This window comes from Eufriesea mexicana, unplaced genomic scaffold (genome assembly GCF_001483705.2).
Source record: "Eufriesea mexicana isolate 0111107269 unplaced genomic scaffold, ASM148370v2 scaffold3780, whole genome shotgun sequence".
NCBI lineage: Eukaryota > Metazoa > Arthropoda > Insecta > Hymenoptera > Apidae > Eufriesea > Eufriesea mexicana.
The window spans coordinates 1,363,150-1,380,482 of NW_016911795.1; the positions used below are offsets into that span (position 1 = coordinate 1,363,150).

General features: G+C 28.7%; 5 protein-coding genes across 13 annotated transcripts in view; 2 read left to right on the forward strand and 3 right to left on the reverse strand.

Annotated features, from left to right (window-relative positions):
- The window catches only part of osa (trithorax group protein osa), a 13,677-nt gene extending 10,432 nt beyond the window's left edge, over nt 1–3,245 (reverse strand). For 5 of the 6 annotated variants that reach the window (XM_017905418.1, XM_017905421.1, XM_017905417.1 and 2 more), the window contains exons 1-4: nt 2,164–3,245; nt 1,839–1,961; nt 1,557–1,763; nt 1,185–1,244 (exon numbers count right to left, since the gene is read on the reverse strand). In XM_017905418.1, the coding sequence (XP_017760907.1) occupies nt 1,185–1,244; nt 1,557–1,763; nt 1,839–1,961; nt 2,164–3,003 (1,230 nt within the window). In that variant the 5' untranslated portion in view covers nt 3,004–3,245. The remainder of the gene's footprint in view (nt 1–1,184; nt 1,245–1,556; nt 1,764–1,838; nt 1,962–2,163) is intronic. The other variant, XM_017905419.1, reaches the window with a different exon arrangement.
- A 1,097-nt stretch (nt 3,246–4,342) lies between these two features.
- Nucleotides 4,343–6,501, forward strand: Gmppb (GDP-mannose pyrophosphorylase B). 3 transcript variants are annotated; one of them, XM_017905260.1, is made up of 5 exons: nt 4,343–4,735; nt 5,022–5,238; nt 5,301–5,694; nt 5,772–6,165; nt 6,266–6,399. In XM_017905260.1, the coding sequence occupies exons 2-5, from the start codon at nt 5,086–5,088 to the stop codon at nt 6,321–6,323; spliced, it is 999 nt and encodes a 332-aa protein (XP_017760749.1). In that variant the 5' UTR covers nt 4,343–4,735; nt 5,022–5,085; the 3' UTR covers nt 6,324–6,399. The 3 variants fall into 3 exon arrangements, with proteins under 3 accessions (XP_017760749.1, XP_017760750.1, XP_017760748.1); XM_017905261.1 differs by having other exon boundaries at nt 4,344–4,735; nt 6,242–6,299; XM_017905259.1 differs by having other exon boundaries at nt 4,345–4,735; nt 6,255–6,501.
- Nucleotides 6,502–6,551: 50 nt separating this feature from the next.
- Sse (extra spindle pole bodies like 1, separase) lies at nt 6,552–9,057 on the reverse strand (the record flags this gene model as incomplete). Its single annotated transcript, XM_017905190.1, has 9 exons — nt 6,552–6,718; nt 6,832–6,977; nt 7,033–7,200; nt 7,261–7,571; nt 7,645–7,861; nt 7,937–8,073; nt 8,164–8,453; nt 8,539–8,755; nt 8,848–9,057. Coding segments are annotated over 9 exons (1,845 nt in total), but the record flags the coding sequence as incomplete, so codon positions are not given.
- A 746-nt stretch (nt 9,058–9,803) lies between these two features.
- mmy (UDP-N-acetylglucosamine pyrophosphorylase mmy) lies at nt 9,804–11,899 on the reverse strand. Its single transcript, XM_017905298.1, has 3 exons — nt 10,906–11,899; nt 10,413–10,809; nt 9,804–10,340 (listed from the first exon to the last, which is right to left on the reverse strand). The coding sequence occupies exons 1-3, from the start codon at nt 11,382–11,384 to the stop codon at nt 9,804–9,806; spliced, it is 1,413 nt and encodes a 470-aa protein (XP_017760787.1). The 5' UTR covers nt 11,385–11,899.
- Nucleotides 11,900–12,740: 841 nt separating this feature from the next.
- Arf51F (ADP-ribosylation factor 6) lies at nt 12,741–14,619 on the forward strand. 2 transcript variants are annotated; one of them, XM_017905224.1, is made up of 5 exons: nt 12,741–12,857; nt 13,520–13,631; nt 13,749–13,852; nt 13,925–14,123; nt 14,202–14,619. In XM_017905224.1, the coding sequence occupies exons 2-5, from the start codon at nt 13,550–13,552 to the stop codon at nt 14,342–14,344; spliced, it is 528 nt and encodes a 175-aa protein (XP_017760713.1). In that variant the 5' UTR covers nt 12,741–12,857; nt 13,520–13,549; the 3' UTR covers nt 14,345–14,619. The 2 variants fall into 2 exon arrangements, with proteins under 2 accessions (XP_017760713.1, XP_017760712.1); XM_017905223.1 differs by having other exon boundaries at nt 12,741–12,958; nt 14,202–14,618.
- The last annotated feature ends 2,714 nt before the right edge of the window (nt 14,620–17,333 follow it).

A 17,333-nucleotide genomic window follows, 5' to 3' on the forward strand; every position in this document is an offset into this window, starting at 1 on the left:
TATTTAATAATAAACAATGAAATTTGTTATAACATAAATTTTTAATAAAGGAACGATTTATATTTATTCAATAGATATAGTATTGTATGTAAGCAGAAGTAAATTAATATTATTTAAAACAAACTATTTATTAGATACGTAAAATATTCGTTGTTTTTCAGCTGCGTCATGGGAATACGAGAAGTTCGATAGCATGTCGCAGAGTGACAGTTGCATGATCTAACGAACCGAATATAGCTGAACGATATAAAACGTCAAAAGTAGTGGGGAGAACTACCTCAGATACTCAGTTTTCTCCCCACCATCGGATTCTAGCGAATCACATACTTGCTTTCGCTTGGTTGTCTATACTCGTGTAACCTGTGTACGCTCATGCTTCTCTCACTAACCCGCCCATCATATTGAAAGAAGCAAGAGGTTGAATCATGAAGAGGGATATACGTATCCATACGAGCATGTGAGAACGTATGTGTTGAAAAGGGACAACCAGGCAGATGGAGTGGGGTAGCAAGAGGGAAATAGAGAGAAAGAGGGGAGAGGAGGGAGAAGGCGGAAAGGGGAAGTCACTAATATCTGGGGCTCCAGCGGCCGCGCAACTCGCGCCCTAATCGAACTCTACAAGTCGCTTATTCTCCATCCCCACTTTCCACACCCCGCCCCTCCTGCAGATAGGCAACCCAAACTCGAGAGGTCTCCCTTTCGCTCACTCATACTTGCTCTTTTCACGAGGGAAGTATTGAAGTACCCCCGTTCACTGTATCCAAGACCAAATGGCACTTTATACAACGTGAAATTAGAATTCACTTTTCGGCGCCGATTATTATTCCTAGTCGTGTAAGAACCATTGCGCTTTTGTTTTAAATCATTCATTTTTAAACGAATCAAATTCAACCAATTGTAACACAAACACAAAATAACAATAACACGTGTACACACGTGCATCTGCGCGCATGTGCTTCATAATTACGATCAAAATAAATCACCGTCGATCTTTCTACCGTGAAACTTAGAAACGAGTTTAAAAATTTATCTTTTTTCTCCTTTCCTGTTTTTTATTTTTTTATTTCTTTTAATTTTCACAAACGAGTTATAAGTACCAGCAACTTTAAGTAATTTTTGAAACATACTACTTACGAAATTCTTCTAAATATATAGTATTTATAGCAAAGTTTAAAAATACTCACCCCTGAATCTATCCCTTGAGTATTTGGTGTTGTTGATCGTTGTTGTAGGTTGTGGAAACTCTGCAGGCAACAGAAGAATTTATTTTAACTCATATGTCTACACACCACTAAAAATATATGAATAAAAATGGTTTATTTCTTTAACTTTAAACTGTTCTACTTTCTTATTTCAAATTTACCAAATTTTAGAAAAATTTTAATTGCAAACAAGATATTTTTTTCACTAATATATCAAAATACAATATATTAAATGGACTTGAGACTCTTCTTTGCGTAAATTTATTTATTATTACAATATAAATTCTTATATCGAAGACACTAATTACCACATCAAAAACACAAAAGATGTAATTTATTATCTATGTAACTTACTTGAGATTGGCCAGTTGACTGTGGTTGTGGAGATGCAGAAGGTGGTGGTGCTGGAGATTGAGAAAGGGCACGCTGTGGTGACTGACTGGAAGAATTAGTCTGATTGGCTGGAGGTGGTGGTGGATTTGGTGGTCCACCCTGATTCCAACCTCTTTGTTCTGTGTATAAACTGGAAGGATGGCTAGTTTGCGTAGTATATGAATTTAACTGAAATAAATAAGATATTAATTAATACGAATAACTACTTTATTGAATACACTTTATAATCATTATTATAAATACCTGATGGTGACTATATGGTGCATGAGGTCTTGTAGGAGAAGAATAACGTTGTGTATACTGTTGATATGGCATAGGAGTTGGAGAACTTGGTCCTCCTGGTCCTGTATGCAATCTAGGTGACCCCTATATATTATAAAACATATTTAATTGTGATTATCAACAGAATAATAAGTTTCATACTTTATAAAAGATAAACTTAACATAAAGTATTACATATAATGATTTTAAATTACAATTAAAGTAATAACTTGAGACATAAAATATAAAAGATTATTATATAGACATAAATGTACATAGTTACATAAATGTAGATTCTCATATTTACCGTCTGTGGAGGACGTTGGCCAGGTTGTGGATAAACTGGAGGGACAACTGGAGGTCGTTGAATGGGCCATGGTTGTTGATAAGGTTCTGGCCCCATTCCAGGATAATTTCCATGAAAACGGTGCACAGGCGTAGATGCTTGAAGTAACTGATTTAATGTAGGTGTTGGACCAGTAGCTTGTGATATACTTTGCCCTGATAGAAACCTTGGCTGCCCCGGAAAACTGCTTGCTGTAGCCCCTACATATGCCAACCGTGATTCAATCTTGGAGGCTGCATAATGGTCTTCCATTTCGACTCGATGAACTCTTTCACTTTCATGTATTAAGTGTTTACCATGATAATCCAACTGTTTTCCTGGAAAGTCTCCATGCTTTCCCATATACTCTGGTACCTGCTTGCCAGGATAATCAGTTAATGATTTGGAGGGAAATTCGTTTGATTTGTTGGTATACTCCTCCGGGTAATCGCGTATAACGTTCGACGTGAACGGATGTCCGGGATGGTTTGGATGCCCGGGCGCATCGAGAGGCTCTTGCTTGCCGATAGATTCTTGAGGAGCTTGTCCAGCCTCTCTTGGTGATTTTACTTCACCGGCAGTGTGTCCACCAATGTCCTCGCGGTATTGACTCATCTCGAAACCCGTGTCCCCGCCGCGATTCACATATTTAAGCAGCTGGGCCGCGCCCCGGGGCACTTTATCACCCGGCTCTGGATCCAGCTGCTGCTTCGTATTAACACTTGCACTATTCCCACCGACTTGCGGACGTTTCTGTGCACATTTCACGGACTCGTTCAGCTTCACATCGTTTTGTTGGCTCTCGGCTTGCGTCGCAGCCATGTTCTCTCCTCACGGAGCCATCGTCGTCTCATAAACTGGCCAATCGCGGGACCTCGTGTGTCTCGCGTACTATGTACTCGAAATCGAAATCCTTTTCAATTGAATCTCTCTTATTGTACTTAACTCTTTCCACCACATCCTCAGTCAGACTAGCGAAGACTAAGCATCGAACTAACAATTTTTGCTTCCTGCCGTTTTCAAAGTAGAAGGAACCAAAAAAAAACTCATACACGAACGTCAAAAGCAGCGTCGCATGTATTACGCCATCTTGCGGCTATACCACGAATCATAGAATTTCAACTCTCGTTTACAATTGGCGACTGTTCTCAAAATCAGTGATTTTCTCGAGATCTTCGTCAAAACAATTTACACTTCTACTCCTAATAGAGATCCACCTCAATTTTTAAAGTCAAGAATGTCAAATGAAATATAAACATATTCAATTATTATTTTTATACATTAGTAATTAATTACATATAATAAAACAATTTTCGTTTATATGAATATTTTAATATAAATAAATTACTTAAATTGTAGAATAAAAATAACTATTTATATTTTAATTAAAGAATTAGAGTAATAAAAAATATAGAAATATAAGAAACGATTTTTAAAAAATAAATAAGTAATATTACATAATTTTTTAAACAATCCTTGTAAAATTTAAATTAGGAAAAATAAAAATTGTTCATAATAAAATTAACTGCTCTATTCTGTTTTCATGCATAACATATTTATTTTAGCACAAGCGCACAGAATAATATATTATACGTAAGACATTTAGATGCAATTGTTTTTTGTATAGTATTTATTCCTAATTTCATATATACTTATTAAACAAACAAAATAAAAATTTATTTAATTTGCATTTATCTTCATGATTCATAAATATAATTCATTTCAGTTTTGAAGCTTAACTAATTCAAAAATAATAATTTAGAATAAAAAATATATTTAACATATTGCTTTTTATTGCAGATCTTTATTAGATATTAATTTCAAAATACTGATTAAAATTATATGATAACGAATCAATTTTAATCACTACAATAATTATTAACTGTAACATAACTGTAAAAATTCTGTAAGAAATTTGTATGTAATAGATGTAAATAAATATTTAAAATATTAATTTGAAAAATTAAGTATATTATGTAGAAGAGTGACAAATAAATGATAACAATGGCGCTTATTGTAGTTTATTACCAATAATAAGTATTATATAGTACAATATTAATTGTATAAAAACGCACGCAAATGTAAATAATAGAAATTCCAATAACAGTAATATATATGGAATATAAAATATAAAGTGACTGAACTATTTATTTGTATTAGTATTAATGACTATATGCGGAATTTTATCGTACGCATGTGTCGCTATGTACAACAGTGCCCGCTTAGTGCGGTTCCATATCCCCCACTAGTTATTTAAGTATAGGATCTTATGGCAAATAGTATACTAAATAAGCTTTTGCTGTATCTCACTCGCACTCAATACTTTCCGTTTCAATTCTCAAATAATCCAGAAACAAGGGAGGTAAAGAAAGAGACAGTCGATGATTCTTGGAAATTCGCATACCCGGATAGTTGTAGCGATAAGGTCCAGTACCCGTCGCAGCTAAGCGGGGACTATTGTACGGACTACGTGTATTTTAATCCTACGTGGCAATATTTATCAGTAATGATTGTATTCTATCTTTACTCCCTCATACCAACATGTAGTCATCAGGTATGTATTTCATTGATATTCCTTAAATATCTAAGAAAAAATATACTTTTGAAATAAATACGTTGCAAATGTATAATTAAATTTTTAACTTATTTTGTTAATTTTGCAACTTTACTGATTTTAAATGCTGAATTTTTCATATGAAATAACTTGTCTACTTAGAATATTCATTTTTATATATGATTAATTGAGAAATATATATACTTACTCACTATTACTTATTTTTTAATATTATATCTATAAGATTGAATATTTTTTTTAATTTTATAAATAATATTTTTTTCAGAATCAAATTTATTTATAAATGTGTTTTGCTATGAACACATTTTAACTAAGACAATTGAAGGGTAATGCAAAGAAAAAGAAAGAAACTAGCAACAATGAGAGCTGTTATTCTTGTTGGAGGATATGGAACTAGATTAAGACCCCTTACATTAAGTCGGCCAAAGCCATTAGTTGAATTTGCTAATAAACCAATGCTTCTGCATCAAATAGAAGCTCTGGTATGTTGCAGTTTTTTATTATATCTTCATTCTTTATAAATTAATTATAATATTGAATGTAGGTAGAAACAAATGTGACAGAGGTAATATTAGCAGTATCTTATCGGGCAGAAGAAATGGAAAAAGATTTGAGTGAAAAAGTTAAAAAGTTAGGAATACGTTTAATCTTTTCGCATGAACCAGAACCACTTGGCACTGCAGGACCACTTGCACTTGTACATGATTTATTGTGTTCAGGAGATGAACCATTTTTTGTTTTAAACTCAGATATTATTTGTGACTTTCCATTTATGCAACTCTTGGAATTTCATAAAAGTCATGGTAGAGAGGGCACTATAATAGTAACTAAAGTAGAAGAACCATCAAAGTATGGTGTAGTGGTTTATGAAGATGATGGAAAAATAGAAAGTTTTGTAGAGAAGCCACAGGAATTTATTTCCAATAAAATTAATGCAGGTATTATTTTATTAATATTGAATTTAAACACATTAATATTTTAACATTTAACAGCATTAATCACTATTATTTTGTAGGCATGTACATTTTTAATCCAAGTGTCTTAAAAAGAATAGAATTGAAACCTACCAGTATAGAAAAAGAAATTTTTCCACACATGGCTCGGGATGGAGAACTATATGCAATGGAATTAGCAGGATTTTGGATGGATGTTGGACAACCAAAAGATTTTCTTAAAGGAATGAGTATGTACCTTACATCTCTAAGACAAAGATCTCCAGAAAAGTTATATTCTGGTCCAGGTGTAGTAGGAAATGTCTTAATAGATGAAACAGCAAAGATTGGAAAAGATTGTAGAATAGGACCTAATGTTACAATTGGCCCTGATGTTGTATTATCTGATGGTTGTTGCATTAAAAGAAGCACTATTCTTAAAGCAGCTGTAATAAAAGAGCATGCATGGCTAGATGGGTAAATTTTAAAACAATTTTCCTATTTTTTATGTGATATCAAATTAATGTCTTAACATGTTTATAATGTAACATAGTATGTTATGGTAGGTGCATTGTAGGTTGGAGAAGTGTTGTGGGGCGTTGGGTACGAATGGAAGGTACCACAGTACTTGGTGAAGATGTAATTGTTAAGGATGAATTATATATTAATGGAGGTCAAATTTTGCCTCACAAGAATATTTCCAGTTCTGTACCAGAACCACAAATAATCATGTGATCAAAAACAATATTTTAAAAAGATATACTGAACATGATGAGTGACCAAATTACAAGACATTTTATAAAATTTTTACTAACTTTTTTAATTATATGTAAATTGACCTTCAATATATATTCGTTTGTATCGTTTTTTACATTTACTATTCAAATGAGCTTTATTGGTAGTCCTCGTACTACTATTGCGGCTGCAGTCATATATTGTGAACAAACACCTTTGGATTTTGCTACTGCTCTCAACATCTCAGGTTCTATAGGTATATTTTGACAGTTTTTATGTGGAGTTTTTAGAAATTCTAATTATCAAAAATGAAGAGAAAAAAATATAATGAATTGTTCAAATGATAAAATAATAAACTTACACTAAAAAATAAAAAATTAAGATGTTTAATAATTTTTTTATACTAACTTAGGCTCCCTGCACACCACATATTAATATCAACATCAGTCCATGGTCTATTTGATGGAGACGGAATCCAATTACTAATGAAATTCGTTGTCATTTTATCGATATCAGCGTCTGTAACTTCCCATAACATACCAAGTACACAAGAACTAAAAATAAAATATAAAATAAGTAATTGAAGTTATATAAAGACTTTACTTTTACCTGCTAGCTATTAAATACTGATTTGAGACTCCATATGGCGGATAACGTCCTCCTACTGTAAGCAATTTTACACTACTACAACCAAATAATAAAACAATTGATTTCACCCTAAGTCTTTCTATTTGTTCTCCTGGTAAATATTGTATACCATTACCATGACCATTATACCTATGAGAATAATGTATTATAAATGTTATAGAAATGAAATAATATGTAAAGTAAACATACATTAATATATCACGATTAATTAATGCATCTTCAAATACTGCTTCCTGTGGTTCAACATTGTACCAACTTTTCCAATTTGGCAGCCAATATTCAATAAACAGTCTCATACGTTTTTCCATTTTACTTAAGTTACCTGAAGGATTAACTATACATGTACCCATATCATTCTTTACTTGAATTATTTTACAACCATTCTCCATTGTATTTTCATGATCTTTAAATAAAGCATATGCAATGTGTAATGATGGAAAACGAGTAATTGGGTGACATTTTAAAATTTCCATAGACTCAAAAGGTATATAATCCATATGCTATAAAATATTGGCAAATATGTAATCATAAACTTTATATTATATCCTACAAAGAATAAGATTGCAGACTTACTTCATCTATAATTAAAACTAATGTCTTCCTAGTTACATCTTTCAATTCTTGTATACAAGGTAATTTTCCAAATATTGATAGTATTACATTATGTGCAAGCTTGTCATAATCAGAAAGTACATACTTTACTGCACGTGCTATCTCTTCTCTTGTAAGAAAACATGCAGATAATGCTATTTTTTTTAATAACCACTTAGACCTGTTTGATATCTTGTTTCTATAATATATAACACCATTAAAAACATATTAGAAAAATAAAAATAATATAATTATTAATTTAAGTTTTACTTACGACATTTTATAATCAAATATAAGTTTATCAATCATTTGTACAATATCTGCTGCTAATTTATGTTTGTTTATTGGATCTGCTATAAACAAAATTCTCCATTCTCGTAGCCATGTATATTCTAATGCTTGTATAGCAGTCTCAAATATATGTACACATATGTAGATTATATATATGTATATATATGTAAATGGTTAATTATATTAAAATTATACTTATTATTTAAATACCTTCATATTCGTATTTTGTCTCTCTCTCATTTTCCAATACAATTCATTATTTGCATATATAGCTTCTAATTCTGATCTGTTATTAGAAAGTAATTTTTGAATTTCATGACAGATATCATATGAAGAATCTAACTTAGGTTTTGGTAATGTTAAACACAAGGGTTCTATATCTTTCGTTCCTGTTGGTAATATCGTAATATGTATTTCATGCATATCATATGGTTTAGTTCTGCTATATTTTAACACATTTGGAGATCTGTACTGCTCAGTGACTTGAATCACGTACCATTCTATAAATATAAAAAAATTTTTGATAAATAATAATTTAATAATTTAATAGTACTTTAATAAAGCATATTTTTATTATCCTTTCACCTTTAGGTAGATCAAAGAGCTTTGTTTTTAAATTATCAATTTTATTTGTATTATTTATATCAAATCCAACATAAGAAGATTTAAGTCCATAAGTTTGGGGTATATTTAAAATTGACTCTCGCATTTCTGTTTTCACATATCTATGCAATATTTGTTGACGAAGTATCACTGCATGTGACTCAATTAAATGAAATATAGCTTCAAGTTCATTACCAATCTATAAATAATATTTATAATTTAATTAACAAATTACATAATTTCATATTGAAAAATTTTGTTAATTCATATAATAATCTGATTAAATAGTACCTTTAAGTAACAAACTGCTAGCATTTTGTTAAGATTTGTATATTCAATACTTCCTATGTTACTTCGTATATTCATAAATAATTTCTCGATATCCTTTCTCACATCTTCTATAAAACTAGTTTCGATTTCATTCAATGTTATCTCACACTTATTATTTAAATGACATTTGTGTAAAATTTTAAAAATTTCATCCATGTTAACAGATGTAATTCACTATTAACAAGTTTTTCACTCTTTTATATCTTACGATATTAATTGGAACTGTTATTTTAAACGATTCAAATTCAAATATACTAATACAATAACAATACCAACCTATGAATATGAGGTTAGAAAAGGACACTTTTCAATAAAAACAAACCAATTACAATTTTTTTATTACTTTGATATTTTTATTTCTTTTTGTTATATATGTAGAATAAATATTTTTTAATAAAGAATTTCATATTTTATAAATTCGGAAAAAAAAATAAAAATGTATAAGCAAATAATCGAATATAAACTACACTTTTCACATTAATTTGAATATAAATTTTATAAGGTATATTTCGTAAAACAAATTTTATATAATTGTCATTATATATAAAATGTCATTACTATTATTTTTTATTCTTTTTTATTATTTTTATACCAGTTATATAAAACTGACACGAATGTATGTCAAAACTTTTTTACACTTTATCAGATTAAATAAATTTCGAAATTTTATAATACAATTCATTTTTTTATATAAAAGCATATTTATAAATATGAAATATCTCTAGATTTTACAATTTCTAATACAAATAGTACATATATTTTCTATATCAATTTATACAATTTATGTTAGAATGTTGAGATTCTTTACATAAATTTTATCATTAAATCGTAAAAAGTTAAGAAATACTCTCTTGTAATAGTTTGAAAACTCTTAACAAAAACAATGTCATAAGAAAATGTGAAAGTATTGGATGTTGTTATTCTAATACACATGGTCCTTCTAATGATTGTCCTCTTATATGATTTAAATTTTCTCCTGCATATGATAATAAAGGAGATATTTCGACATTATCTGTTACAGATGTAGCTCCAGCATTTAATAACCATTTTTTGTGGAGTTTGAGTACATCATTTCGTGCAGTACTTGGACAGTCTTGACCAGCAGAATCTGCATTCTTTAGGGGACTAAAATCTTCCTCACGAATTCCCTCCCAAACTGCTAATTGTTTAGCAAACTTGAATACATCAAATACGAATTTCTCGATTTTAATACCATTTGGAGATTTGGGTTCATTTTTATTTCCATCCTCATCAATGTATGGTATTTTTTTTTTAGCAGCATGAAGCTCCATTTCTTTTTCATGACTTTTAGCAATGGCACATAAAAAATCTACAGTGAAATAATGATTGCATATGTTTGCTGCATTATATATTAATTGTCCATCATTAGAACGCAATTCAGCTGTTTCTTTTGAAATTTCACTATATTCTACTACTTTATACATATTATCAATCTACAATAATGATAGTAAAAAGTAAGAAAATAAGATGTTGTGATAAATGATTAAAATATTTTTCAAACATACTTTACACACAATTCCAACTGGTTCACTAGGAGATGATTTTTCAACAACTTTAACCCCACAATCAGTATATGAAGATAAGCAATATCCTATGAAAATCGGATCTGCCACTTTTATTAAAATGTTATCAACTGAGTGAACATGGACACTATGAATTCCAAGTTGTATCATATCATCTAATATTCCTTGCACTATTAAAGCTCGATATAATCCTCCATTTCCATCTGGTGCCTTTGAAATTTTATATTTTTTATCCAAAATAATTTTTCCATCCAGTGTAAAACATGGTAGCATACCTTGTTTAAAAATTTTTACATTTTTTTCTTTTAGATTAAAATAATTATGTTTATGCAGAAAAGCTATAGTTGCATCATGTGTAGCTTCACTGGTTAATATATACCTGAAAAAATAAGATGAATATTATTTTACTTATAATATACATTTTTATGTATGTATGTACTATAACTTATTAAATTTCTAAAATAAATATATGTACCAAATAATTTTTCCATTTTTTCCATATTCCTTCTCTGCCATGTTTTGTAAACAAATTATCCTTTCTGCTTGTAGTTGAAACAGTGTTTTTCCAGAAGGTAAACCAACGTTATACATACCCTTAGGATAAGATACACCTAATCTAGTACCCTGACCACCAGCCATTAATAATACAGCTACTCGTCCAGTTGCTATTTCTTGCAATCCTAATTTTTCATATACCCTCAATTGTTCCTTATTAATGTTTTTGCTAGATGAAATATTTTCTTTAGGAATGGGAGATATCTTATCATCTAATGTATTCTGTTGCATATTAGAGGAAGCATATACTGCATTATGAAAATATGATGTTACATCCGCAAGATTCAATTCAGAAATATCTTGATAAAGCTCCTCTCTTTCTTTATCTGACAATTGATCCCAAAATTTTAACAGGTGTTCCTGACCACACTCAACTAGTTTTTTCTGAAGAGTTTCCATATTTGACCACTTCCTCGTTTAACAACCGTGTATGCACTAATCGAAACTAGTATATCGCGTTATTCCAACACTGTTACCGTCAATACCAGATAGGCTAAACGAAATTTAAGCTAAATTTCGGCATGAGTTTCAATAAATGAAAGAGTCAAGCAACAGGTATTTGATCGAGACCTGTAACCTATCCTAACTCATAGGTAAAGCAGGATACGCCTTCACTTTCACGATTCCACGTAGCACATTCGATTCGATTTCTCTTATCGGCCCCTCTCACCCTTCCAACTTCTTCGACTATTCTCCTTTCCTTTTCCAGCATATTTTGTTTCCACGGGCGTATATTGACCGTGAAAGATCATATTTCTTTTTTTCCATCAAGGCTTGATCAAACGTCAAGAATGTAACCTTTTTCGTACGGTACAGTGCTACCGATTTTTATATTTGTGTTATCGATAAGATGTGATTATGAAAACCAAAAATACTTTCGGATTTTACGAATACAAAGAATTCTAAATTATAAATACGAAACGAAGATGAAAAGTGAGAAAATGCAAAGAAAACATACAAATTTGTATTTCGGTCACATAAAACTAAAATACTTGGAAGTATGACAGTTATGACGATAACATTAAAATTTATTCAGAAAAAATATCTATATACAATTTTTTATTTTTGAATATTTAGATTTAATATTAAACTGAAAAAAATCGGACTTTTATTTGTATCACTTTTTTAACATAATTATTCATTTATTTATTTGGTATAAAATTATTTATAAAATTTAAAAAATTTACAAACAGTCATATGTGTAAACTCAAAAATAGTTTAATAATTAAGAAAATTAATTACAATACTTGAGATTTTTTGTTGATCAGTTGATCAGTTGATTACCGGCATGCGCATGCGTACATCGGAATTAAAAGTATTTAAATTGTTTAGAAGTGTACTTTTCATATGTAGGTAAATTAAAATATATTAATAAGAAATTTTTAATCCATATTTTTACTTATTATATTAATCTCTTTATATGATATGAAATAAATCAATATTTAGAAAGTAATTATAATTCATATTGTATTTCCTTATTTAAAGATTAATAATTATACTTAAAAATTAAGTTATATTCAGACAATGAATTTTAGTTAAATTAAATTATTTATGAATTTATATTGTAATAATCTGCAAAAAGTATTATAATATTCAATTTTATTATATTTTGTATGCATTAATAGTGACTCAAAACTTTCTTTGATATACTATAAATTTAAAAATGTGACCACATCTTACACAGTATAAAATTTTCAAATATATCGCCAAATGAGTATTAGTAATAGATAGTAACATACGGTGGCGTTTCAATTTCTCTGTCAGTACTCAATGCATACCGAAGTGATCTCAATATTTCATTTAAGTTACATGCGTGTTTGCTTGTGACTTACGAAGAGACATCATGATGTACCTGCCTAAATAACGTTTTCGGTAATACTGCTGCAATATTACAGCTGTAATACAATAAGTTATGTGTAGTGATATGTCTGCGCGTTCATGATAAAGTACTCGCCCTTTGTAAATGTATTTCGGTGAGTTACATTTACGTTTGTTTCAAGTTATATTCTTCTGGTATTGCTGACTCGAAGGATTTCTTTAAAAAATTCATCATCAATTGTCATGCAAGCCACAAGACTAATAAGTGTATTTATTGCGACAACTATTGGGTACTATTATATAGATATTATTTTTCACAGAAATGAACAAGTTTTAAGTACACATTTAGTCAGTTTCCAAATATATTTTGAATTTATTTATATACCATTTTTCTGACATCTGTCTACTTTAGTTTTATTTATGGTATGCGATAGGTTAGGAAGAATGTCCTTGAGTTCTCTTATTTCAAAATATTTAAATTATATTATTTATGAAAGTATTGTAATTTTCTTAAACAGTTAATTTTAGACAAAGGTTAGGCATTTGTAGAATTTGTTATTTATAGTGTGTTATAATTCTTACAAACATTTTATAAGAAAACAAAATATTACTAAAAGAATGTAAAATATAATTTTAAGAATTTAAAAAATTATAGAAATAAAGCTTCTTTAGTTTTAAAATAATTTTTTTTTATCAATCATATTTTTTAACTTTAGGTGCCAGGTGCCTAAAAAGCAGCTGGCAAGATGGGCAAGTTGTTGTCAAAAATCTTTGGCAACAAAGAAATGCGAATTCTTATGCTTGGATTGGATGCTGCTGGGAAAACTAGTATCCTTGATGTATACTTTTTTTATATAACGTTTGTTAAGAAGTCTTTGGAAAAGATTAAAAATTCTTAAGATTATGTTATATTTTCTTATTAACATTTCCTTAATTATATATTAGCAATACTATATAAACTTAAATTAGGACAAAGTGTAACAACTATACCAACTGTAGGATTCAATGTAGAAACAGTTACCTATAAAAATGTTAAGTTCAATGTTTGGGTAAGTAATAATAACCATACATATGAGAAAGAAATATTTCTATTTATCAATGAAAATAATTTCTTATTATAGGATGTTGGTGGACAAGATAAAATACGTCCACTTTGGCGTCATTATTATACAGGAACTCAAGGACTTATTTTTGTAGTAGATTGTGCTGACAGAGATCGAATAGATGAAGCACGTCAGGAGCTCCATAGAATTATAAATGATAGAGAAATGCGTGATGCTATTATTTTAATCTTTGCAAATAAACAAGATCTTCCAGATGGTACAAATTAATGTATTTTATAAATCTCTGATAATTATTATATGATGTGTCACATAAATAATTGTTTATCTTTTATAGCAATGAAACCACATGAAATACAAGAAAAATTGGGTTTAACTAGGATACGAGATAGGAATTGGTATGTTCAACCATCATGTGCCACAACTGGAGATGGGCTTTATGAAGGTCTTACATGGTTGACCAGTAATCATAAATTATGAACAAATATTTATTTTTTATTAATTAGCCACATACCAAGAATGTACGTTTGCTTTGTATTTTCATTTTTATTTATCATGTAGAGGCTTTATAACACAATTGATAAAGGTCATTAAGATCCATAAGAGAGAGAGAAAGAAAGGAAACAATTTCGAGCGTACGACAGCAAACGTAAAGCAACCATTAATAACAGATGGTGCGTTTCAGTAATATTAATACTATATAAATAGAAATTTATTAAAGTACCAAAAGATATAGACTTTGTTACTAATTGTTTACTAAAGTCCGTAAAAATAGTTAATACAATATTGATTAGATTATGACGTTCAGCATTTTATTATAATTTATATATATATATTCGCGTGCGTATCGCATTATGGAATATTAAATATAAGAGAATACGAAAAGTTATAAGAATTACTTATGACATTAAGAAATGCATTCTGAAAAAGTATCTTTACAATTTAAAATTATCAGTTATAATTTAAAATATTTTGTCCAAAATAATTGGACATAAAATTCACTCTTCACAGATTATTATCAATGCTACATAATATGTATCACACAATATTCATACATATAATCCCACTGATATATGTGAGTAAACATTCAAAGCACTTACATTAATGACTTTATACAGCACGAAAATATTCATTGGTAAATTTTTGCTATCAACTTTATTATATGAAAAAACATTCGTAGTATCGATGTTTTTTTTGTTTTCAATAATCGTCTTCCAATTGAGTCACATTTTTATGCATATCAATCGACCTTTCTTTTTCCAAAAAAACGAACTTTCAACAATGTATATTTCTTCATACTTAACTTCAATTGAAACGCATTTAATATACAAACGTACACTTATACATATAAATGGGGTTCTGTACGCACAAATGGCAAGCCACTGAGTTTGATGACATGAGCTCAAAAAAATAAAAATAAAAAACAAAAAAAAGAAACAAAAACGAAGGAAGATAGGAACAATGTTACTAATAATGTAACAGCATTGAATCTGCCAATATTTTTTACCATTTAAGCGATTGGAATACGCAAAACTAGAATTAGGTCACTGGGAAAAGAGTCAGACAATGTTTTATGTACGTCTTTATTTTATTTCCTTTTGATAATAAGGTGTAGAATAAGAGTGATAAATATATTTATCAATATTTGCTATTAACTGAACAAAAAAAGGATTTCACTGTCATTCAAGTCTTTTTTTTTTGTGAGCTTCATATTTACATTGCAATTAAAAATAAGGTAACGGTGATACACGTTATTCTGTCGCTCTGTTTCTATATCAACATTTTATTTGCATTCCACAATTATGTTAAGGTATTAGAATTTTAACGAATTGTATTATTTTACCGCAGTAATAATTAATACAGATATAATAAGTTCGTCAGATTCTTTTTCTCGGCATCCGTACCATTAATGTTAAGTGTCGTATTTTGGTGAAAACTAATGTGCAAAATAAATTAGCTCATATTTAAAAGCTATACATAGGTTTTAGAAAGAAAATAATAGGCTGTTCTTTCGGGTGTATGTGCTAGTATTGAGCAGTGCTCTATGTTTATGTTTATACTCATTAATTTCGTTCATATAAAGAAGAGTTTATAATGTTGTGTCATATTTGTTTTCCTTAATTGTAATTGCAGAAAAGAACGTAACAATTGTAATTGGGATAACATTGTTAGAAAGTATCTATTCTTTAAAAAAGAAAGATATGTTTTAATATTACAGACGGACAAAATTTTAGCAATAAAATTTATTTGAATAAATTATACAGTTATATTTGAATTGAAATTGAAATTTGGTTAACCATAAAATACATATTTCATTACTAAAATGTTTAAAGTCGGAAATGGAAACAATCCAACAAGTACATACTACATAATTTGACATAGATATCTTTTGTAACTTCATTACTAAAACAAGTTTCATTTAATAATAATATATTTATTCATTCTTTATTTAGTGTAAAATATTTGAAGCATTTATAATCCAGATACTAATTTTGTTTGAAAATAGAAAATGAAAGGAAGAAACAGAAAGATACATATACATAAGATATTAACGTATTACTAGTAAATAGAATTGAAATGATTTACTGTCAAAGTGAACATGGATATAATAACATATAATTATTTTTGAGATTCACCAAGTGAACAAACAACTTTTCCATTGTTTAATTTACATAAATATATTTCTTTTATATTTTGTAATAATTTTCAGAGCCATTTAGAATTCATAGTTTGTTATCAAATATTTGCAAACAAAGAAGAAATTAGGTACCTTTAATAAAATTATTAGTGTTTGCTAATGATTATATTTCATGAGTCATGTTCTTTGTTTTATGAAAGCTAACAAAAGATATAAAAACCATACTTTATGTTTAAATTAATTTTTTAAATGAGAAAATAGTAATTTGGAAAGTATGACTATTTTTTTTTTTTTCTTTTTATTAATTAATTTTATTTAATATTGTCTACGAGTCACAAAATTTAAAAAAAACAAACAAAGAAGAAATTAGGTACCTTTAATAAAATTATTAGTGTTTGCTAATGATTATATTTCATGAGTCATGTTCTTTGTTTTATGAAAGCTAACAAAAGATATAAAAACCATACTTTATGTTTAAATTAATTTTTTAAATGAGAAAATAGTAATTTGGAAAGTATGACTATTTTTTTTTTTTTCTTTTTATTAATTAATTTTATTTAATATTGTTTACGAGTCACAAAATTTAAAAAAATTGGTAATCGCTGATCCATGCTATTAGTCAGAAAATTCTTAATACATCGACATTTATAGATTTCATAGTTGTACAAATTATTATATAAAAAGAAACATTTTTTTAATCATATTGTAATGCTAACCGTGTAAATATGTTATAGTTATTTTTTTATTTTTAAAAATATCGCGTAAGTCAGGATACGGATATTTACACGATACATTGATCAATCATTTACATGAATTTTTAAACTGTTTAGA